At 33.4% G+C, this 25,000-nt stretch overlaps 4 protein-coding genes across 4 annotated transcripts in view; 1 reads left to right on the top strand and 3 right to left on the bottom strand.

Moving 5' to 3' along the window:
* LOC134295015 (potassium voltage-gated channel subfamily V member 2-like) overlaps positions 1–7,631 on the bottom strand; it is a 12,005-nt gene extending 4,374 nt beyond the window's left edge. Inside the window, exons 1-4 of the mRNA XM_062966976.1 lie at positions 7,409–7,631; positions 3,615–3,920; positions 3,442–3,501; positions 1–518 (exon numbers count right to left, since the gene is read on the bottom strand). The exon at positions 1–518 is cut by the window's left edge and continues 3,302 nt beyond it. The gene's annotated coding sequence lies outside the window, so the exon portion shown is untranslated. The remainder of the gene's footprint in view (positions 519–3,441; positions 3,502–3,614; positions 3,921–7,408) is intronic.
* Positions 7,632–10,603: 2,972 nt separating this feature from the next.
* On the bottom strand, positions 10,604–15,636 carry LOC134295019 (NADH dehydrogenase [ubiquinone] 1 alpha subcomplex subunit 7-like). The gene is made up of 4 exons (XM_062966981.1): positions 15,483–15,636; positions 13,540–13,589; positions 12,376–12,513; positions 10,604–10,769 (listed from the first exon to the last, which is right to left on the bottom strand). The coding sequence occupies exons 1-4, from the start codon at positions 15,531–15,533 to the stop codon at positions 10,673–10,675; spliced, it is 336 nt and encodes a 111-aa protein (XP_062823051.1). The 5' UTR covers positions 15,534–15,636; the 3' UTR covers positions 10,604–10,672.
* Positions 15,637–16,908: 1,272 nt separating this feature from the next.
* Positions 16,909–20,397, top strand: LOC134295018 (small ribosomal subunit protein eS28). Its single transcript, XM_062966979.1, has 3 exons — positions 16,909–17,069; positions 19,190–19,315; positions 20,285–20,397. Exons 1-2 carry the CDS (start codon positions 16,983–16,985, stop codon positions 19,310–19,312), a joined length of 210 nt encoding a protein of 69 aa, XP_062823049.1. The 5' UTR covers positions 16,909–16,982; the 3' UTR covers positions 19,313–19,315; positions 20,285–20,397.
* Positions 20,398–20,453: 56 nt separating this feature from the next.
* LOC134295017 (KN motif and ankyrin repeat domain-containing protein 2-like) overlaps positions 20,454–25,000 on the bottom strand; it is a 7,452-nt gene continuing 2,905 nt past the window's right edge. Inside the window, exons 3-9 of the mRNA XM_062966978.1 lie at positions 24,851–25,000; positions 24,209–24,293; positions 24,026–24,104; positions 23,527–23,710; positions 23,260–23,402; positions 21,678–22,112; positions 20,454–20,661 (exon numbers count right to left, since the gene is read on the bottom strand). The exon at positions 24,851–25,000 is cut by the window's right edge and continues 564 nt beyond it. Coding sequence (XP_062823048.1) covers positions 20,629–20,661; positions 21,678–22,112; positions 23,260–23,402; positions 23,527–23,710; positions 24,026–24,104; positions 24,209–24,293; positions 24,851–25,000 — 1,109 coding nt within the window. The 3' untranslated portion in view covers positions 20,454–20,628. The remainder of the gene's footprint in view (positions 20,662–21,677; positions 22,113–23,259; positions 23,403–23,526; positions 23,711–24,025; positions 24,105–24,208; positions 24,294–24,850) is intronic.

Here is a 25,000-nt window from a genome sequence, read left to right as displayed (position 1 = left end):
AAGTGCGGCAAAATGTATAAGTTAGTGGACCTGACGGGATCCCCAATGGGATTTTCAATGAGAATGGGACACTATGAGGAAAATACAAGAGAAGTGTGTCTGGACGTGCGTCTCAAACCACAACTCCCATCGTCCCTTACCCATCCTGGCTCTGACCGTGTCCAGGCGAGCCACGTCTTCCCCGTTTTCCGGATTTCGGGAAGGAAGGAGAGCCCGTCCGCGTCCGTTTCTGTGTTTATAATCCACCACCCCGAAGGGAACTGAAACGATTTCTCCTCCTCTTTTTGCATCCTTCTTTTTCTCGGAGACCCGTCCGTTCTGCCTCGAAACTGGGATAAGTGGCAGTGCAGACTCCTCTATAATCCAGTTCTGAAACGGACGTCAGGGCTGCTCTTTCCTCATGAGCTCCTCCTCGGAGGCCTGATCCAGGCGGAATCTCAACAGGAGAGACTTGGCGTCGCGACTGACCGGCCGCGGAAGACTGACCACAAGGACCGCGGCCGCCAAGACCAGGAGTGCTGGGCAGTAATAAAATAGAATGATATGAGAATAATAATAATAATATGAATAATAAAAATATAATATGATAATAATACAGGTAATAATAAAATATACATGCGGGGACATGAGAGAAGCCTCCCACAAGGATGGTAAAACATCAAAACATCCGGGCAATGTCCCCTGGGCAACGTCCTTGCAAACGGCCAATTCTCTCACTCCAGAAGCAACACCGGTTGCTCCTGACACGAAAAAAAATAAAAATAAAATAAAATATAAAAATATGAGACTGTAATATGAATAATAATAAAATATAATATGATAATAATAATACAGGTAGTAATAAAATATAAAAATATGAGACAAGGACCGCGGCCGCCAAGACCAGGAGTGCTGGGCAGTAATAAAATAGAATAATATGAGAATAATAATAATACAGGTAATAATAAAATATAATAATGTGAGAATAATAATAAAAAATAATATTGAATGATTAGCTAGTGATAGTAAAATGTAATACAAAATATTAGAGGATATGATCATATATAATGACAATAATATGAATAATCATAAAATATAATTATTTGAGAATAATAATAAAAATTAGTATTGAAATATTAGCTGGTGATAATAAAATGTAATACAAAATATTAGAGGATATGATCATATAATATAATGACGATAATATGAATAACCATAAAATATAATTATTTGAGAATAATAATAAAAATTAGTATTGAAATATTAGCTGGTGATAATAAAATGTAATACAAAATATTAGACGATATGATCATATAATATAATGACGATAATATAAATAATCATAAAATATAATTATTTGAGAATAATAATAAAAATTAGTATTGAAATATTAGCTGGTGATAATAAAATGTAATACAAAATATTAGAGGATATGATCATATAATATAATGACGATAATATGAATAACCATAAAATATAATAATGTGAGAATAATAATAAAAATTAGTATTGAAATATTAGCTGGTGATAATAAAATGTAATACAAAATATTAGACGATATGATCATATAATATAATGACGATAATATGAATAACCATAAAATATAATTATTTGAGAATAATAATAAAAATTAGTATTGAAATATTAGCTGGTGATAATAAAATGTAATACAAAATATTAGACGATATGATCATATAATATAATGACGATAATATAAATAATCATAAAATATAATTATTTGAGAATAATAATAAAAATTAGTATTGAAATATTAGCTGGTGATAATAAAATGTAATACAAAATATTAGAGGATATGATCATATAATATAATGACGATAATATGAATAATCATAAAATATAATTATTTGAGAATAATAATAAAAATTAGTATTGAAATATTAGCTGGTGATAATAAAATGTAATACAAAATATTAGAGGATATGATCATATAATATAATGTGATAATATGAATAATCATAAAATATAATAATGTGAGAATAATAATAAAAATTAGTATTGAAATATTAGCTGGTGATAATAAAATGTAATACAAAATATTAGATGATATGATCATATAATACAATGACGATAATATGAATAATAATAAAATATAATAATATGATAATAGTAATAATACAGGTAATAATAAAATATAATAATATGAGAATAATAATACAGGCAATAATAAAAATTAATATTGAAATATTAGCTGATATATGATAATATAATGACGACCTGTTTTATATGAATTGTTGTTTTGTAGATTGTTTTAAATGAATTGTTGTTTTTACATTGTTTTTAGGTACTGAATTTTTGTAAGCTGCTTTGAGTCCCCTCGGGGAGAAAGGCGGAGTAAAAGTGATGTAAATAAATAAATAAATAATATGAATAATAATAAAATATAATATGTGAATAATAATACAGGTAATAATAAAATATAATAGTATGACAATAACACAGGTTATAATAAAAATAATATAAAATATTTGATGATATATGAGATGATACTATATGATAAAAATATAAGTAGATGATACTATACGATAATAATATAGTATAATGATAATACAAATAATAATAAAATATAACAATATAATAATACAGGTAACAATATAATATAACCATACAAAAATATTAGATGATATAATGTGATAATATAATGATATTTTATGAATAATGAAATATTATTATATAATTTAATGATACTGATGATAATGATACAATAAAAATGTGATGATTTAATAATAATGCACGCATAATAATATACAATACTAGCTGTGCCCGGCCATGCGTTGCTGTGGCAAAGTGGTGGTGGTATCGGTTAAAACTTGTGGAATTTTTATTTGACGTTATTTGTATTTTTTTAAATTAATTTTATTGTCACTTATCTTTTTTATTTATTATATTTTATTATTTTGTTGTATTATTTTTAGTCATTTTGTTATAGTATTTTATTGTATTAATTATTTCAGTGTTTTTTATAATTTTTTATTGTCTTATTTGTATTTATTTTTTTATCATTATTTTATTAACACTGGGCTGAGTGGGTTGCTAGGAGACCAAGTGGGCGGAGCTTAGCCTTGTAACTGGCAGCAATTGGATAAAAACAATGATTCCTCTCCCTCTAATTAGGAATTTATTTTTCTTTTCTTTTTGTTGTATCAACCTAGAGGCATGGATGAGGGGTTGTGATGTCAATTTTCGAGGTTGGGGGGTGTTTAGTTTTGTTGTTTTGTCGGTCGCCAGGATTCCATCACTTTTTTATATTGGATAAAAACAATTATTCCTCTCCCTCTAATTAGGAATTTATTTTTCTTTTCTTTTTGTTGTATCAACCTAGAGGCATGGATGAGGGGTTGTGATGTCAATTTTCGAGGTTGGGGGGTGTTTACTTTTGTTGTTTTGTCCGCTGCCGTGATGCCATCACTCTTTTATATATATAGATATGATAAGGTAACTCACCAACAATGGTCAGAATCACCCAGTGTTCGTGCGCTGTATTTTCAAGGTCATCCAGGGCCTCTAAAAGGAGAGAGAAATAATAATAATACATGCTCGTGTAATAATACAATAATAATAATAATAATAATAATAATAGAGGGAGGACCGTCGTGATGGGGACCAAACCAACGCACCTGTCTGGGTCTTTTCCGTTGTGGCCGGAGCGTCCGTCTCCTGGGCAGCGCACCCCCTTTCGTCCCCCCCGTCGGGGCAGTCGGGGTGCCGGTCGCAGAGGAAGGCCCGCGGGTAGCACTCGGCGCCCGGCGAGCACCGGAACTCGTCCTCCCGGCAGAAGGAGGAGGAGAAGGCGCAGCGCTCCTCGGCCTCGTCCGAGCCGTCCGCACAGTCCCGGCGCCCGTCACACAAGCGCCCCGAGGACAGGCAAGGCCCGACACCGTCCGCACAGCGGAATTGCCCCACATTGGCGCACTGGGAGCCCTCTGCAAGAGAAAGGAAGTGGGCAACATAAACAGGGGAAGAGCATTAACCATGGTCCAGATATTATTATTATTATTATTACTAGCTGTGCCCGGCCACGCGTTGCTGTGTCTGAGTCTGGTGGTGTTGGTCAGTCTACATTAGGTTGTATTTATGCTGTGACCTCCACCCTTCTTTATACTCACATTAGTAGTAGTATTTGAAGTCTGTTACCTTGTTCAATTTTTCAGTTTTGTGGGTCCGGATTGTGTTTTGTGGTGTGATTGTGTTGTTACAATCGGGAGGCAAGGCTTTTGCGTTGTTTTGCTAAGTATCGTATTTCTGGGGCGTTTAATTGTGTTGTTATAGTCATGATGCATTGTTGTGAATTTTGTGGGTCTGGATTGTGGTTTTGTGGTGTGATTGTGTTGTTACAACTGGGAGGAAAGGCTTTTGCGTTGTGTGGTCAAGTTTTGTATTTCTGGGGCATTTAGTTGTGTGCCAAGTTTCAAATTTCTGGGGCGTTTAGTTGTGTTGTTATAGTCACAATGCTTTGTTGTGAGTTTTGTGCATCCGGATTGTGGTTTTGTGGTGTGGTTGTGTTGTTACAACCAGGAGGCAAGGCTTTTGCGTTGTGTTGTCAAGTTTTGTATTTCTGGGGCGTTTAGTTGTGTTGTTATAGTCACGATGTATTGTTGTGAGTTTTATGGGTCCGGATTGTGGTTTTGTGGTGTGGTTGTGTTGTTACAACCGGGAGGCAAGGCTTTTGTGTTGTGTTGCCAAGTTTTGTATTTCTAGGGCGTTTAGTTGTGTTGTTATAGTCATGATGTGTTGTTGTGAGTTTTGTGGGTCCAGATTGTGGTTTTGTGGTGTGGTTGTGTTGTTGTAACCGGAAGGCAAGGCTTTTGCATTGTGTTGCCAAGTTTCGTATTTGTGGGATGTTTAGTTTTGTTGTTATAGTCACTGCGCCCGCAACTTTATCCTTTTATATATATAGATTACTGTATGCATATTATATCTATTATTATTACTGTAGGCATATAATATTACATTCATCATTATTATTAATGTAGGCATATCTATATATATAAAAGAGTGATGGCATCACGGCGACCCACAAAACAACAAAACTACAGGCCCCCCAACCTCGAAATTTGACAACACAACCCATCATTCACGGCTCTAGGTTGATACCACAAAAAGAAAAGAAAAATAAAGTCCTAATTACAGGGAGAGGAATAATAATTTTTATCCAATTGCTGCCAGTTTGAAGGCTAAGCTCCGCCCACTTGGTCTCCTAGCAACCTACTCAGCCCAGGGGACAGGCAGAGTTAGGCCTCACTTAGGCCTCTTCCATACTGCCTATAAAATACAGATTATCGGATTTTAACTGGATTATATGGCAGTGTAGACTCAAGGCCCTTCCACATAGCAATATAACCCATTTAAATCTTATATTATCTGCTTTGCACTGGATTATCTTGACTCCACACTGCCACATAATCCACTTCAGTGTGCATACTAAACATAAAGACAACCCTACAACAGACATTCAATACCACCACGACCTCAACAATTTCTCACCAACACCACCAGAAAATGCCACAGCAACGCGTGGCTGGGCACAGCTAGTATTATTATATTCATTATTATTATTATTATTATTATTATTATTATTGTCACCATATTATTATCACTGTAGGCATATTATAATAATAATTATTATTACTGTAGGCATATTATTACTATTATTATTGTTACTGTAAGCATATATTATTATTATTTCTGTAGGCATATTATTATTATTATTACTGTATGCGTATTATATTTATTATTATTATTGTAGGCATATTATTATTACTACTGTCACCATATTATTATTACTGTAGGCATATTATAATTATTAATATTATTACTGTAGGCATGTTATTACTATTATTATTGTTACTGTAAGCATATATTATTATTATTATTATTTCTGTAGGCATATTATTATTATTACTGTATGCGTATTATATTTATTATTATTACTGTAAACATATTTATTATTATTATTATTATTAATATTACTGTCACCATATTATTATTATTACCGCAGGCATATTATTTTTATTTTATTATTATTATTACTGTAGGCATATTATAATTATTATTACTGTAGGCATATTTATTATTATTACTATAGGCATATTATAATTATAATTATTATTACTGTCGCCATATTATTATTATTATTATTATTATTATTATTATTAATATTACTATTATTATTACTGTCGCCATAATATTTACTATTTCTATTATTATTATCACTGTAAACATATTTAATATTATTATCACTGTAAACATTATATTCATTATTATTATTACTACTGTAGGCATATCATATTTATTATTTACTATTATTATTACTATTGCCTTATTATTACTGTAAGCATATTATATTAGATTTATTATTATTATATTTATTATTATTAATGTCACCATATTATATGTATTAAATTAATTACTGTCACCTTATTATTATTATTGTAGGCATATGATATTTATATGTATTATTATTATTATTACTGTATGTATATTATATGTATTATTATTATTACTGTAAGCATATTATATTTATATTTATTATATTGTAGGCATATGATATTTGCTATTATTACTGTCACAATATTATTATTATTGTCGCCATATTATTATTACTGTATGCATATTATATTTATTATTATTTTATTATGACACAGCAAACAAGATAGATATGCTGGATTTCGTATTATTATTATTATTATTTTATTATGACACAGCAAACAAGATAGATATGCTGGATTTCATATTATTATTATTATTTTATTATGACACAGCAAACAAGATAGATATGCTGGATTTCGTATTATTATTATTATTATTATTATTATTATTATTTTATTATGACACAGCAAACAAGATAGATATGCTGGATTTCGTATTATTATTATTATTATTATTATTATTTTATTATGACACAGCAAACAAGATAGATATGCTGGATTTCATATTATTATTATTATTATTATTATTATTAATATATTTATGATTATGATTATGATTCAGAATGTGTTCCCATATGGAACACCAGAATATACATAGAAAAGCCTTATTTTTTATATAAAAGTAATCAAATGACTAATTATACAACCAATATTTAATTATCAAAACAGTCAAACCCCCATCGAAATAAGTCTTTAAAAGTTCCAAAACGTTATCGAACTACAGCTCCCAGAAGCCTTAGCCATTGCGGCCGAGGCGCAGGAATTCTGGGAGTTGGAGTCCACAGGAGCTGAGGGGACTCAATGACATTCCTAAAGGGGCGGGGCTAGAAAAGGGGATGGCCAATGAGAAGGCGAAGATCCTACCGAGGGGCGGGGACTGTGGCAACTCTGGCCAATCGCCGCGCTCCTCGGCGGAGCAACCCACCAATGGGCGTCGTCCAATGAAGCGTGGCTTCGGGACTCGGGGAAAAACCGTTTTTTACCTCAGCCCGGTTCCCCGGCTAGGCCTCCCGCCTCTCTCCGCTTACCGGCCTCCGCTGCCGCCAGAAAGAAGAGGAAAGGGAGCAGCCATCGCCCCATACCGGCTCTGACGGGAGAGCCACTCCGAATGACTTCTCAGCGGGCATGCAGGTAAGCCGGGGAAAGACTGCGCATGCGCCAACGAGCCACATGGGCGCAGGCGCAGAAAGCAGCGCCTCGCTGGAGTGACGCATGCGCAGTTCTCTCCCCTTACCGGAGTGGACCTCACCGCGCATGCGCCAACCTCTAACTCAGTATTACATTGTTATTAATATTGTATGTATATATAAAATATTATATTGTAATTATATATTATGATATTGTATTATATTATATTACAATATTGTATTCTATTGTACTGTATTATAATATTGCATTAGATTGTATTACATTACGATATATTGTATTATATTATAATGTAATGATATATTATTATATTAACAGTACTATTATATATATTAATATTATATTTTACTACATTATGATATAATATTGTATTATATTGTAATTATATATTATTATATTAGCAGTACTATAATATATATATATATTAATATTATATTATATTGTATGACATTACGATATATTGTATATTATATTGTAATGATATATTATATTATATTAATAGTATTATATATATATTAATATCGTATTATATTACATTATGATATAATATTGTATTATATTGTAATTATATATTATATTAGCAGCACTATAATATATATATATATATTAATATTATATTCATTACATTATGATATAATATTGTATTATATTGTAATGATATATTATATTAACAATACTATTATATATATTAATATCGTATTATATTGTATTACATTATGATATAATATTTTATTATATTGTAATGATATATTATTATATTAGCAGCACTATAATATATATATATATTAATATTATATTATATTCATTACATTATGATATAATATTGTATTATATTGTAATGATATATTATATTAACAATACTATTATATATATTAATATCGTATTATATTGTATTACATTATGATATAATATTTTATTATATTGTAATGATATATTATTATATTAGCAGCACTATAATATATATATATATTAATATTATATTATATTTCATTACATTATGATATAATATTGTATTATATTGTAATGATATATTATTATATTAACAATACTATTATATATATTAATATCGTATTATATTGTATTACATTATGATATAATATTGTATTATATTGTAATTATATATTATTATATTAACAATACTATTATATATATTAATATCGTATTATATTGTATTACATTATGATATAATATTTTATTATATTGTAATGATATATTATTAAATTATATTAGCAGTACTATTTTATATATATGTTAATATCGTATCATATTGTATTATATTATGATATATTATTATATTAGCAGTACTATAATATATATATATATTAATATTATATTGTATTACATTATGATATATTGTATTATATTGTAATGATATATTATTAAATTATATTAGCAGTACTATTTTATATCTATGTTAATATCGTATCATATTGTATTATATTATGATATATTATTATATTAGCAGTACTATAATATATATATATATATATTAATATTATATTGTATTACCTTATGATATATTGTATTATATTGTAATGATATATTATTAAATTATATTAGCAGTACTATTTTATATCTATGTTAATATCGTATCATATTGTATTATATTATGATATATTATTATTATATTAGCAGTACTATTATATATATATATATATATATATATATATATTCTACATAAATCATATAAAATATTAATTTTAATACCCGGATATATTTACTATTAATGGGAGATTGCTGCCTATTTGCCCCAATAAATAAATAATAATTTGCCCCTATCTGCTCCCCGTGGTTTTATTCTTATCTTTTTCTCACCCCATTATTATTATTATTATAATATTAATACAAATAAATATATTTGCTGCTGTTGCTATTGGTTACTATTACTTACTATTTGCTATTGTTTACTATCTTAATAGCCTTAAGAAACAAGCGCTTGACAACAGTTTCAATTAAAATAAAGTTTTATTATTATTATTATTATTATTATATTAATACAAATAAATATATTTGCTGCTGTTGCTATTGGTTACTATTACTTACTATTTGCTATTGTTTACTATCTTAATAGCCTTAAGAAACAAGCGCTTGACAACAGTTTCAATTAAAATAAAGTTTTATTATTATTATTATTATTATTATTATATTAATACAAATAAATATATTTGCTGCTGTTGCTATTGGTTACTATTACTTACTATTTGCTATTGTTTACTATCTTAATAGCCTTAAGGAACAAGCGCTTGACAACAGTTTCAATTAAAATAAAGTTTTATTATTATTATTATTATTATTATTATTATTATTATTATATTAGTACAAATAAATATATTTGCTGCTGTTGCTATTGGTTACTATTACTTACTATTTGCTATTGTTTACTATCTTAATAGCCTTAAGGAACAAGCGCTTGACAACAGTTTCAATTAAAATAAAGTTTTATTATTATTATTATTATTATATTAATACAAATAAATATATTTGCTGCTGTTGCTATTGGTTACTATTACTTACTATTTGCTATTGTTTACTATCTTAATAGCCTTAAGAAACAAGCGCTTGACAACAGTTTCAATTAAAATAAAGTTTTATTATTATTATTATTATTATTATATTAATACAAATAAATATATTTGCTGCTGTTGCTATTGGTTACTATTACTTACTATTTGCTATTGTTTACTATCTTAATAGCCTTAAGAAACAAGCGCTTGACAACAGTTTCAATTAAAATAAAGTTTTATTATTATTATTATTATTATTATTATTATTATTATTATTATATTAGTACAAATAAATATATTTGCTGCTGTTGCTATTGGTTACTATTACTTACTATTTGCTATTGTTTACTATCTTAATAGCCTTAAGGAACAAGCGCTTGACAACAGTTTCAATTAAAATAAAGTTTTATTATTATTATTATAATATTAATACAAATAAATATATTTGCTGCTGTTGCTATTGGTTACTATTACTTACTATTTGCTATTGTTTACTATCTTAATAGCCTTAAGGAACAAGCGCTTGACAACGGTTTCAATTAAGAGTTTATTGAATCCGAAGCAGAGAGGTTTTAGAGATATAGGGCCGCCCCGTGATCACAAATAGGGTTCGTCCTTAGAGAGTTCCCATTTCCGCGGCTGGAAGCCCGGCGTGACCGGTTTCTTCTCCGCCGTGGCGACTGAAGACTCCGGACTGCAAGAGAAATGGGAAATCGGCACATCCTAGAGTTCAACGGGACCCCCAAGGGCCATCCAGACCAACCCCGTTCTGCCACAAGGGATGACACAAGCAAAGCCCTCCCGACAGATGGCCAGCCAGGCTATAAAATAAATATACGTATTATAATTATATAAATAAATGCAATAATAATAGAAGCCCATTATGCCAACGGGGGAACACACCAAAGCTCTCCCAACAGATGGCCATCCAGGCTCTTTAATAATAATAATAATAATAATAATAATAATAATAATAATAATAATAGAAGCCCATTCTGCCAATGATGGGACACACCATCAGAGCCCTCCCAACAGATGGCCATCCAGGCTCTTTATAATAATAATAATAATAATAATAATAATAATAATAATAATAATAATAGAAGCCCATTCTGCCAATGATGGGACACACCATCAGAGCCCTCCCAACAGATGGCCATCCAGGCTCTTTATAATAATAATAATAATAATAATAATAATAATAATAATAATAATAATAATAGAAGCCCATTCTGCCAATGATGGGACACACCATCAGAGCCCTCCCAACAGATGGCCATCCAGGCTCTTTATAATAATAATAATAATAATAATAATAATAATAGAAGCCCATTCTGCCAATGATGGGACACACCATCAGAGCCCTCCCAACAGATGGCCATCCAGGCTCTTTATAATAATAATAATAATAATAATAATAATAATAATAATAATAATAATAGAAGCCCATTCTGCCAATGATGGGACACACCATCAGAGCCCTCCCAACAGATGGCCATCCAGGCTCTTTATAATAATAATAATAATAATAATAATAATAGAAGCCCATTCTGCCAATGATGGGACACACCATCAGAGCCCTCCCAACAGATGGCCATCCAGGCTCTTTATAATAATAATAATAATAATAATAATAATAATAATAATAATAGAAGCCCATTCTGCCAATGATGGGACACACCATCAGAGCCCTCCCAACAGATGGCCATCCAGGCTCTTTATAATAATAATAATAATAATAATAATAATAATAATAGAAGCCCATTCTGCCAATGATGGGACACACCATCAGAGCCCTCCCAACAGATGGCCATCCAGGCTCTTTATAATAATAATAATAATAATAGAAGCCCATTCTGCCAATGATGGGACACACCATCAGAGCCCTCCCAACAGATGGCCATCCAGGCTCTTTATAATAATAATAATAATAATAATAATAATAATAATAATAATAATAATAGAAGCCCATTCTGCCAATGATGGGACACACCATCAGAGCCCTCCCAACAGATGGCCATCCAGGCTCTTTATAATAATAATAATAATAATAATAATAATAATAATAATAGAAGCCCATTCTGCCAGTGATGGAACACACCATCAGAGCCCTCCCAACAGATGGCCATCCAGGCTCTTAATAATAATAATAATAATAATAATAATAATAATAATAATAATAATAATAATAATAATAGAAGCCCATTCTGCCAGTGATGGAACACACCATCAGAGCCCTCCCAACAGATGGCCATCCAGGCTCTTGTTTAGAGTAATAATAATAACCCAGGAGCACAGACCTGGCGGCCGGCAGAGCCTTCTGCGGAGAGACCAGGATGACCGGAGGGAAGGTCTCTCTGCGTCCATCCCGAGCGCAGTACGAATTGGCGGCCAACTTGTGGCTGGGCCCCACGGGGAGGTGCGGAGGAGGCTGCGTCCTGGAAGAAAGAAGGATATTATTATTATTATTATTATTATCAACACAAGGACGTTGTATGACACAGCAAACAAGATAGATATGCTGGATTTCGTATCACAAAATCACAAGTCGAACACTTCCCAAGTGTCTAGGACTGTGTGATGTATTATTATTATTATTATTATTATTGTGTGATGTATTATTATTACTATTATTATTATTTTATTATGACACAGCAAACAAGATAGATATGCTGGATTTCGTATCACAAAATCACAAGTCGAACACTTCCCAAGTGTCTAGGACTGTGTGATGTATTATTATTATTATTATTATTATTATTGTGTGATGTATTATTATTACTATTATTATTTTATTATGACACAGCAAACATGATAGACATGCTGGATTTCGTATCACAAAATCACAAGTCGAACTCTTCCCAAGTGTCTAGGACTGTGTGATGTATTTTCGGATGATGCTGCAGATCCCAGTAGGGTGGCCTTTTGCAGTTGGCAGATGGTGATTTTGTCAATGTCTATTGTTTCCAAATGCCGGCTGAGATCTTTTGGCACGGCACCCAGTGTGCCCATCACCACTGGGACCACCTGCACTGGTTTCTGCCAGAGTCTTTGCAGTTCAATCTTGAGGTCCTGAGAGCGGCTGAGTTTTTCCTGTTGTTTTTCGTCAGTGCGACTGTCACCTGGGATGGCAACATCAATGATCCAAACCTTGTTCTTTGCCACAACTGTGATGTCTGGTGTGTTGTGTTCCAGAACTTTGTCAGTCTGGATTCGGAAGTCCCACAGTATCTTTGCGTGCTCATTCTCCAATACTTTTATTATTATATTTACTTTTATTATTATTATTATTATTTTATTAATTATTATTATTATTATTATTATTGGTATTATTATAATAAAGCCATAGTGGATCTATTGAGTGCCATTCTAATCAGTGCACTGCACTTTTTAACAATAACAACACTAATAATAAAGGTTGTTTTCTATGCAAAACCTCTTCTTCTCTCCTGTTGATTGTTTACCTTTTGGAGATCTCTGTGTAGCGCAGCTGCAGCTTTGCTTGGAGGTCTCTCTGTGAGCAAAATAAAAAAAAAGATCTGTTTGATTAAACATGGAAAGCATGTATCCGCTTCATGTGGAAAATATTTATCGTATCTATTATCTATATTTATCGTATCTATATTCTATTATTATTATTAATATTTTTTGGGTCCTAAAGTAACTTCCCATTCATGTATGTAGATATATATATATATATATATGTGTGTGTGTGTTTTCTTATTATATTATTATGTTACTATTAATGCACTCCTTGAGAAAGTTAACATTGAGATTATATTATAGTTAATATTATAATATGATATAAATTATATTAGTTAATGTTGTATTATATTACAATATAAACTATAATAATATAACAAGATTATAATATAATAGTAATATAATAATAATATAATAAGAAAACATATATATATATATATATATATATAGCTACATGCATGAATGGAAAGTTACTTTAGGACCCAAAAATATAATAATAATAGAATATGTCAATATACAATGTTTGTAAATGCACTCCTTGAGAAAGTTAACATTGAGATATTATAGTTAATATTATAATATGATATATATTATATTAATGTTGTTATATGATTATAGTTTATATTGCAATATAATACAACATTAACTAAGATAATATATATCATATTATAATATTAACTATAATATAATCTCAATGTTAACTTTCTCAAGGAGTGCATTTACAAACATTGTATATTGACATATTCTATTATTACTATTATTATTATTATATTTTTGGGTCCTAAAGTAACTTGTTATAATATAAACTATAACATAACAAGATTATAATATAATAGTAATATAATAATAAGAAACCATACATATATATATATATGTATATCTACATACATGAGTGGGAAGTTACTTTAGGACCCAAAAATATAATAATAGAATATTAGTAACTTTCCATTCATGTATGTAGATATGTTTATTATTATTATATTACTATTATATTATATTATAATATTCTTGTTATATTATTATAGTTTATATTGTAATATAATACAAGAATATTATAATATACTGTAATAGTAATATAATATAATAAGAAAACATACATATATATATCTATATATATCTATATATCTATATACATGAATGGGAAGTTACTAATATTCTATTATTAAATTTTTGGGTTCTAAAGTAACTTCCCACTCATGTATGTAGATATACATATATATTCTTATATTATTATTATATTACTATTATATTATATTATAATATTCTTGTTATATTATTATAGTTTATATTGTAATATAATACAAGAATATTATAATATACTGTAATAGTAATATAATATAATAAGAAAACATACATATATATATCTATATATCTATATACATGAATGGGAAGTTACTAATATTCTATTATTAAATTTTTGGGTTCTAAAGTAACTTCCCACTCATGTATGTAGATATACATATATATTCTTATATTATTATTATATTACTATTATATTATATTATAATATTCTTGTTATATTATTATAGTTTATATTGTAATATAATACAAGAATATTATAATATACTGTAATAGTAATATAATATAATAAAATAAGAAAACATACATATATATATCTATATATATCTATATATCTATATACATGAATGGGAAGTTACTTTAGGACCCAAAAATATAATATTAATAGAATATGTCAATATATAATGTTTGTAAATACACTTTTTGAGAAAGTTAACATTATGACCCCCAAAGAGCAAGGCAATACAGTGCATTGGGAGACTACATTTCCCACAATCCCTTGCGGCTGGGATCAGGCTCATTTGACTACCAAATGAAGCGGGAAACGGGGAAATATATATATATTTCTGAGCCTTGTTTAACAGTTGCCTTGAGGAAGCGGGCAAAATATATTAGATGTCCTTACCCCGGAGAAAAAATTGCGGAGCCTCCGGATGATACTAGTTGCCGACGCCATCTTCACTTCTGTGGTAACCAAGGACGATGAGGGACTCCAGTTCTCGCGAGACTTTAGCAACTGTAGAGGCTTGAAGAGCCGAAGTATCGCGATATGTTGATTTAGTAGGCGTGGCTTAGCCGGTATCCCTCACAGCCCGTGTAGAAGGACAGAGACCCAAAGTCCCGCGAGATTTTAGACGGTATAGGCTTCAGAATTGACAACGTCTCGCGATGTTTTGAATGTGTACGGTCCATCAGAACCCCCAGCTGAGGGGAATAACAGGTTGTTCCAAATCTCGCGAGAGTTTAGGGAGTATACAGGTTGGGGAATGAAGCCCCACGTCTCGCGAGAGTTTAGAGACTTGAGAGGAGGCGATGTCCTGCGATGGGTTGAGCGATGTTCGAACTCCCGCGAGATTGTAGCCGGTATAGGCTTCAGAAGAGACGAAGTCTCGCGATGTTTTGAACGAGTAGGGTTATTAGAACCTCGAACTCCCGCGAGATTGTAGCCTGTATAGGCTTCAGAAGAGGCGAAGTCTCGCGATGTTTTGAACGAATAGGGTTATTAGAACCTCGAACTCCCGCGAGATTGTAGCCTGTATAGGCTTCAGAATTGACGAAGTCTCGCGATGTTTTGAACGAATAGGGTTATTAGAACCTCGAACTCCCGCGAGATTGTAGCCTGTATAGGCTTCAGAAGAGGCGAAGTCTCGCGATGTTTTGAACGAATAGGGTTATTAGAACCTCGAACTCCCGCGAGATTGTAGCCTGTATAGGCTTCAGAATTGACGAAGTCTCGCGATGTTTTGAACGAATAGGGTTATTAGAACCTCGAACTCCCGCGAGATTGTAGCCTGTATAGGCTTCAGAAGAGGCGAAGTCTCGCGATGTTTTGAACGAATAGGGTTATTAGAACCTCGAACTCCCGCGAGATTGTAGCCTGTATAGGCTTCAGAATTGACGAAGTCTCGCGATGTTTTGAACGAATAGGGTTATTAGAACCTCGAACTCCCGCGAGATTGTAGCCTGTATAGGCTTCAGAAGAGGCGAAGTCTCGCGATGTTTTGAACGAATAGGGTTATTAGAACCTCGAAGTCCCGCGAGATTTTAGCCGGTATAGGCTTCAGATTTGACGAAGTCTCGCGATGTTTTGAACGAGTAGGGTTATTACAACCCCCTGCTGAGGGGAATAACAGGTTGTCCCAAATCTCGCGTGAGTTTAGCTAGTATACAAGTTGGGGAATGACAATTTGCCCGAAGCCTCGCGAGAGTTTAGAAGCATGAGTTGATTCAAGGAACTTGAACGTATGCGAGGAGGTTCGAAGCTCTCGCGAGAGTTTAGCGGTACAGGCCTCAAGATGAGGCGAAGTCTCGCGAGGCCTTTGAGAGGAAGTGGGCGTGGCCTGGGAGGGTATATAAGCGCCCGCGCGCGGCCACGTGACTCTTTCCGCTCGAGCCTTCAGCCGCGATGGACACGAGCCGCGTTCAGCCGATCAAGCTGGCCCGCGTGACCAAAGTGCTAGGCCGCACCGGATCCCAGGGCCAGTGCACCCAGGTGAGGAGAAAAGAAGACGGGACGCTATTATACATCATCATATATGTTAATATGTTGTCGGGGGCCTTCCGGATATGTTAATATGTTGACTGGCCATGTGGGGTAGCACTCTCCCCTGACGTTTCGCCTTCATTTCTGGTCTAACGGCACCCGCAGAGGTTGGACACTGTCGTGTATATCTATATATCTGTATCTATAGATAGGAGTATAGATATAAATGCTATTTCTATGGCTGTGTGGCCCTGTGTAGTAGCACTCTCCCCTGACGTTTCGCCTGCATCTGTGGCTAATGGCATATATATCTGTGGAATGATGGTCCAGGGTGGGAGAAAGACCACATTATTATTATTATAAACTTTATCAGTTTTATTTATTAGTAATATTATTAGTATTGTGTTGCATTGCATTATAATATTGTTAGAAGTATTATGTTGTATTGCATTATGCTATTATTATTATATCGTATTGCATTATAATATTAGTATTATATTTAGTTATGATATTAATATTTTAGTACATTGCTTTATAATATTATTAGTATTATGTTGCATTGCATTATAATATTATTAGTATTTTATTGAAATAATATTAGTATTACATTGCATTGCTTTATAATATTATTAGTATCGTATTACATTATACTATTATAATGTATTGCACTATATTAGTATTATATTGAATTATAATATTAATATTACATTGCATTTCTTTATAATATTATTAGTATCGTATTACATTATACTATTATAATGTATTGCACTATATTAGTATTATATTGAATTATAATATTAATATTACATTGCATTTCTTTATAATATTATTAGTATCGTATTACATTATACTATTATAATGTATTGCACTATTTTAGTATTATATTGAATTATAATATTAATATTACATTGCATTGCTTTATAATAGTATTATGTTGCATTGCATTATAATATTGTTATCAGTATTATGTTGTATTATACTATTATTAGTAGTATTGTGTTACGTTATATTATTATATTTTATTGCATTATAATATTAGTATTATGTTAAAATATTAGTATTACGTTGTATTGCTTTATAATGTTATTAATATTATGTTGTATTGCATTATAGTAATATTATATTGTGTTGCATTGTAATACTATTAGTATATTGTGTTGCATTGTAATAATATGATTAGTACTGTATAATGTCTTGCATTGTAATAATATTTTTAGTATTACGTTGTATTGCGTTATAATATTATTATTACTATTATGATGTATTTGCATTATAATATTATCAGTATTACGGTATGTTGCAATACATTGTAATATTATTATCGATATTAGGTATGTTTATTATATTGTTACTAGCTGTGCCCGGCCATGCGTTGCTGTGGCAAAGTGGTGGTGGCATTGGTTAAAAATTATATAATTTTTATTTGACATTATTTGTATTTTTTTATAAATTTTATTGTAAGTTATCTTTTTATTATATTTTATTATTTTCTTGTATTATTTTTAGTTATTTTCTGTTATAGTATTTTATTGTATTAATTTTTTAGTGTTTTTAATTATTTTTTTATTGGGTTGCTAGGAGACCAAGTAGGCGGAGCTTAGCCTTCTAACTGGCAGCAATTGGATAAAAGTAATTCTTCCTCTCTCTCTCTCTCTAATTAGGACTTTATTTTTGTTTTCTTTTTGTTGTATCAACCTAGAGGCATGGATGATGGGTTGTGTTGTCAAATTTCGAGGTTGGGGGGCCTGTAGTTTTGTTGTTTTGTGGGTTGCCGTGATGCCATCACTCTTTTATAGATATAGATATTAGCTAGGCCTCTCCAACATCACCTATGTCATGTTATATATTATGCCTGACGGTGCGGACAGTTCCCCAATGAGCTGAATGAACCGGGCCCCGGACCTCTCCTTCCTGTGGGTAGCACTCTCTCCTGACGTTTCGCCTGCGTTTTGTGGCTGACGGCATCCTTGGAGGTTGTTTGCTATCATATCACATTCGTATGTTGTCGAAGGCCTTCTTGGGGTCGCGGTGAGGTTCCCGGGCTGTTTTGGCCCTGTGCGGTAGCTCTCTCTCCTGACATTTCGCCTGACTTGGATCATAATAGGACTGTCCACTGTCTGTCCACTCAGGTCCGCGTGGAGTTCATGGACGACACCAGCCGGTCCATCATCCGCAACGTGAAAGGCCCCGTCCGAGAAGGAGACGTCCTCACCCTCCTCGAGTCCGAGAGAGAGGCACGGCGCCTGCGCTGAAAGGTCGGCCCATTTTTGAATTTTATATATATATATATATATATATATATACATACACACGTATATATAAACATATAAATATATATAACAATATTATATTTACATAATGTTATATATATATATGCGTGTGTGTGTGTATATAATTATATAACAATATATTTATGTAATTTACTGTTACAGGAATATAATATATTTATATCTATATAGGTATATGTTTGATATAAATATATTATGAATATAGGAAATTAAGTAATATGCTATGCATATATTATTTATTTATATAATACTAGCTGTGCCCGGCCACGCGTTGCTGTGGCAAAGTGGTGGTGGTATTGGTTAAAAATTGTTGTGTAATTTTTATTTGACGTTATTTGTATTTTTTAATTAATTTTAGTGTATGTTATCTTTTTATTTATTTTATTTTATTATTTTCTTGTATTATTTTTTTAGTTATTTTCTGTTATTATAGTATTTTATTGTATTAATCTTTTAGTGTTTTTAATTATTTTTTAGTGTTTTTAATTATTTTTTATTGGGTTGCTAGGAGACCAAGTGGGCGGAGCTTAGCCTTCTAACTGGCAGCAATTGGATAAAGGCAATTATTCCTCTCCCTCTAATTAGGACTTTATTTTTCTTTTCTTTTTGTTGTATCAACCTGGAGGCATGGATGATGGGTTGTGTTGTCAAATTTCGAGGTTGGGGGGCCTGTAGTTTTGTTGTTTTGTGGGTCGCCGTGATGCCATCACTCTTTTATATATATAGATATCATTATATGATATTATTCCAATTGTAATTATGTGTATTTATTTGATTATAATTTATTATTATGGTTTAGTATTATTGATTATAGTTTATTCTATTTTATTTTATTCCACTGGAATAGTCTTTTGCATGACATTGATCCCCTGTTGAACTGAATGAACCGGAAACCCGTAAAATAATTTTAATTCTTTTTCACCTTTCCTTCATTAGATGGGTCGAGAGCCCTTCTTCTGCTGGACCTGACGCCCCTCAAGACCTATTTTGAAGCAAGAATATTGAAAATGTCCCGGGACTGAAATAAATTTGAGTTTGCCTCCTTTTCAGTCTGGTGTGCGGTGCTTTTTCATTGGCCATGCATCATGTTTCTATTATTCTTAGGTATTAGATATTATTATTATTTTATTATGACACAGCAAACAAGATAGATATGCTGGATTTCTTCTTCTTCTTCTTCTTATTATTATTGTATTGCTCTTTATTCCATGGATAGACCAATACCAACAACCAAGAAATAAATCTATCTATTTAACCGTGTATTAAAATATAACGTCTCCTCACTCGCTGCAAGGCGGCTTCCCCTTCTTGTCCTGCAAGGAAATAAGACAATAATAATAATAAAAAATTATAATTATAAAATACTAAAAACAATAAGAGAAATTAATATATTAAAAATAAAAAATAGTGTGTATATACATGTGTGTGTGTGTGTGTGTGTGTATATATATATATATATAAAATTACCAAACTAAAAAATGTATATAAATTATATTATAAATATATAAGAGAAAATAATATATTAAAAATAAAAATAGTATATATATATATATATATATATATATATATATATATATATAAAATTAGTAAACTAAAAATGTATACAAATTATATTAATTATAAATATATATATTATATAAATAAAACAATAAGAGAAAATATATTAAAAATGAAAAATAGTATGTATATATATATAAATAATATATAATAATTATTACTAAACTAAAAATGTATATAAATTATATTAATGATAAATATATAAATATATATAATTAGTAAACTAAAAAATGTATATAAATTATATTATAAATATATATTATATAAATAAAACAATAAGAGAAAATATATTAAAAATGAAAAATAGTATGTATATATATATAAATATACATAATTAGTAAACTAAAAAATGTATATAAATTATATTATAAATATATATTATATAAATAAAACAATAAGAGAAAATATATTAAAAATGAAAAATAGTATGTATATATATATATATATATATATATATATATATATATAAATAATATAATAGTACTAAACTAAAAAATGTATATAAATTATTTTATAAATATATAAATATAAATGTATATAAATAAAAAATAATAGTATATAATAATTAATATATACTATTATTTATAAATAAAATATTATATTGTGATGATGGTTAAAATAAATAACAATAGAAGTATATGTAGATAATATATAATATTACTAAATTATATAAATTTATATTATAAATATATTCAATTATATAAATAATATAAATAAAATATAATAATTATATTATTATTGTGATGTTGGTTATTATTCTGGGGGTCCTTACGTGGTCCTGGGGAGTGGTCTGGTCGTCCGGAGCGTCGATTATAATAATAATTGGGACGTTGTCCTTGTCCGGCGAGACCTGGGTGGCAACTTGACCGTCCAGAGAGAGGTCAGCGGGAGTCTGGCTGTGTGATTGGCAGGTGGTCATCTCTGGGACGTTGTCCTTGTCCGGCGGGTCTTGGATGGCGACTTGACCATCCAGAGAGTGGTCAGTGGGAGTCTGGCCTTGTGATTGGCATGTGGTCATCTTTGTGATGTTGTCCTTGTCCGGCGGGTCTTGACTGTCCAGAGAGTGGTCAGTGAGAGTCTGGCCGTGTGATTGACAGGTGTCATCCTCCTCGTCGGGCGGGTCGGGGTCAGCTCCTGCGGCCACGAGGGCTTCGGCCATGTCCTGCCTCCCGTGGCTGACCGCCAGCATCAGGGCCGTCGGACCCGCCTGGAAAGGACAGACGGACATTCGGACGTTCTCTCAGATTCTATTATTATTAATATAATATTACATAGAGTCTGAGCTCTGATCAGTCCCAGATCTCGCCCACAGGAAACATAGAGCAAAGGAAGCTGCATAACAGAATAGACAAGATGTAAACAAACAGGATCATAGACTACTAGAGGAGGCTTGAACGTTGTAATCTCCAATATTATGAGATATTATGATATTATTTGATAATATTATGATATTATGATAATATTGATAAGAGTCTGAGCCCAGATCTCGCCCGCTGGAAACATAGAGCAAAGGAAGCTGCATAACAGAATATACAATAAGTAAACAAACATAATCTTATACTAGAAGAGGCTTGAAGAACGTTGTAATCTCCAATATTATGAGATATTATGATATTATATGATAATATTGATAATATTATGATAATATTGATAAGAGTCTGAGCCCAGATGTCGCCCACTGGAAACATAGAGCAAAGGAAGCTGCATAACAGAATATACAATATGTAAACAAACAGGATCATAGACAACTAGAGAAGACTTGAACGTTGTAATCTCTAATATTTTGATAATATTGATAAGAGTCTGAGCTCTATTATTATTAATATAATATTACATAGAGTCTGAGCTCTGAGCAGCCCCAGATCTTGCCCACAGGAAACATAGAGCAAAGGAAGCTGCATAACAGAATATACAAGAGTCTGAGCTCTGAGCAGCCCCAGATCTCGCCATGTGTTTCTCTCAGGAAACATAGAGCAAAGGAAGCTGCATAACAGAATATATGACATGTAAACAAACAGGATCATAGACTACTAGAGGAGGCTTGAAGAACGTTGTAATCTCCAATATTATGATGATATTGATAAGAGTCTGAGCTCTGAGCAGTCCCAGATCTCGCCCACAGGAAACATAGAGCAAAGGAAGCTGCATAACAGAATATACAAGATGTAAACAAACAGGATCATATACTAGAGGAAGCTTGAAGAACGTTGTAATCTCCAATATTATAATATTGATAAGAGTCTGAGCTCTGAGCAGTCCCAGATCTCGCCCACAGGAAACATAGAGCAAAGGAAGCTGCATAACAGAATATAGAACAAGTAAACAAACGGGATCGTAGACGACTAGAGTCCGACCTGTCCGGCCCTGGCGTTGACGTTTCCGAGGCGGAAGACCCTCCGGACAACGTCCATCTCTTCCTCCCGCCGGATGGGCGCCAGGGCCGCCAGCATCAGCGCCGTGTAGCCGGCCTTGTTCGGACGGTCGACATGACAGAACCCTAAACGAAAGACAGTGACAGATCCAGGTGTCCGTCAAAGCAGAGGTCATGGAGAGAGCGAGATCCAGGTGTCCGTCACGGACCCGCCCACCCCATTTCGGACACCCCGCCCCTGGCCACTCACCTGTGTCCAGCAAGAGCTGGGCGATGCCGAAGTTCCCGTAGGAGAGGCTGTAGTGAAGGGCCGTGTTGCCGTCCGCGTCGGAGAGTCCGAGGAGCCGTCTCCGGGTGTCCGGCGAGAGTGACCCCAGGAGGACGGACACTTCCTCCGCCGAGGAGTCCTTCCGGCTGGAGGCCCCGAACCACGCCTCACCCGGGAGAGAGAGAGACCCAGTTGGAAGGGTTGCGGATACAGGGGTCCACACGGATACGGGAGTCTCGGGATACACGCGGATACGGGAGTCTCGAGGGGAATATACGCAGATATGGGAGTCCTGGCGGGAGTTTCGAGGGGAGTACATGCGGATACGGGAGTCCTAATGGGAGTCTCAACGGGAGTCTCGGGGGATATACAACTGCGGATACGGGAGTCCTATCGAGAGTGTCAGGATACATGTGGATATGGGAGTCTTGGGGGGGGGGGACACGCTTGCGGACTCAGGAATCCTATCCCATGGGCTCACTGTCTCCAGTGTGCTTTGGCGGGTGGCCGCCTCTTCCTCCTCTTCTTCCTCTTCCTCACTGGAGGACGTGCTCTCGTACCTGACGGGGATTTACGGAGATGGTCAGGAACGTGTGCCGAACACGCTTCCATCAAGATCTAGATCCCAGACCCTCCCCAAATCCAAAGGAAGAGGGATCCGTACTCGCCGTTCAGGAACCCCACGAACTGGAGGGTCTTCCGCTCGGCCGTGGCCGGGAGTCCGTGCCTCTTCATGATGGACTTCGGGGCTGAAGCGGGTGGAGAGAAGCGACGCACACCTGGTCACCCACACACGAGGCCTGGACGGGCCTTTCCGTCACCACACCATCTTGAGGTTGGGTTGAGTTTGGGTTCCTGACCCCCAGAGTTGAGTTCCTGAGCCCGAGGTTAGGTTGAGGTTGGGTTCCTGACCCCTGAGATTGGGTTCCTGATCCCAAGATTGGGTTCCTGATCCCAAGATTGGGTTCCTGACCCTAAGGTTGGGTTGAGGTTGGGTTCCTGACCCCAAGGTTGGGTTCCTGACCCCAAGGTGGGGTTCCTGACCCTAAGGTTGAGTTCCTGACCCTACAGTTGGGTTCCTGACCACAAGGTTGGCTTGAGGTTGGGTTCCTGACCCCAAAGGTTGGGTTCCTGACCACAAGGTTGGCTTGAGGTTGGGTTCCTGACCACAAAGGTTGGGTTCCTGACCACAAGGTTGAATTCCTGACCCCAAGGTGGGGTTGAGGTTGGGTTCCTGACCCCAAAGGTTGGGTTCCTGACCCCGAGGTTGGGTTTCCCACCCCCGATTATAACCTGAAATCGGTACCTGTTCCTGTGTTGGGCTCGGGCCCTTCCTCTGCCCAGATGACCCCCGAGACCTCCTCCTCTTCCTCCTCCTCCTCTTCGGGTGTGGCCGCCCTCTGTGCCCCCCCGCCCTCGGGGTCGTCCTCCATGCGGCCGGTGCCCCCCACTCCGA

This window comes from Anolis carolinensis, unplaced genomic scaffold (assembly GCF_035594765.1).
Source record: "Anolis carolinensis isolate JA03-04 unplaced genomic scaffold, rAnoCar3.1.pri scaffold_59, whole genome shotgun sequence".
In the NCBI taxonomy this organism is placed as follows: Eukaryota; Metazoa; Chordata; class Lepidosauria; order Squamata; family Dactyloidae; genus Anolis; species Anolis carolinensis.
This window is presented reverse-complemented; position numbering and strand designations above follow the sequence as displayed.

Excerpts from the sequence above, each read along its gene's own strand:
- LOC134295019 (XM_062966981.1), bottom strand. The coding sequence starts at position 15,533 with ATGGCGTCGGCAACTAGTATCATCCGGAGGCTCCGCAATTTTTTCTCC. Across the intron at positions 12,514-13,539 it reads TACACAGAGATCTCCAAAAG|GACGCAGCCTCCTCCGCACC; the intron begins GTAAACAATCAA and ends TCTTTCTTCCAG. Across the intron at positions 10,770-12,375 it reads AAGGCTCTGCCGGCCGCCAG|TCCGGAGTCTTCAGTCGCCA; the intron begins GTCTGTGCTCCT and ends TTTCTCTTGCAG.
- LOC134295018 (XM_062966979.1), top strand. The coding sequence starts at position 16,983 with ATGGACACGAGCCGCGTTCAGCCGATCAAGCTGGCCCGCGTGACCAAA. Across the intron at positions 17,070-19,189 it reads CCCAGGGCCAGTGCACCCAG|GTCCGCGTGGAGTTCATGGA; the intron begins GTGAGGAGAAAA and ends CTGTCCACTCAG.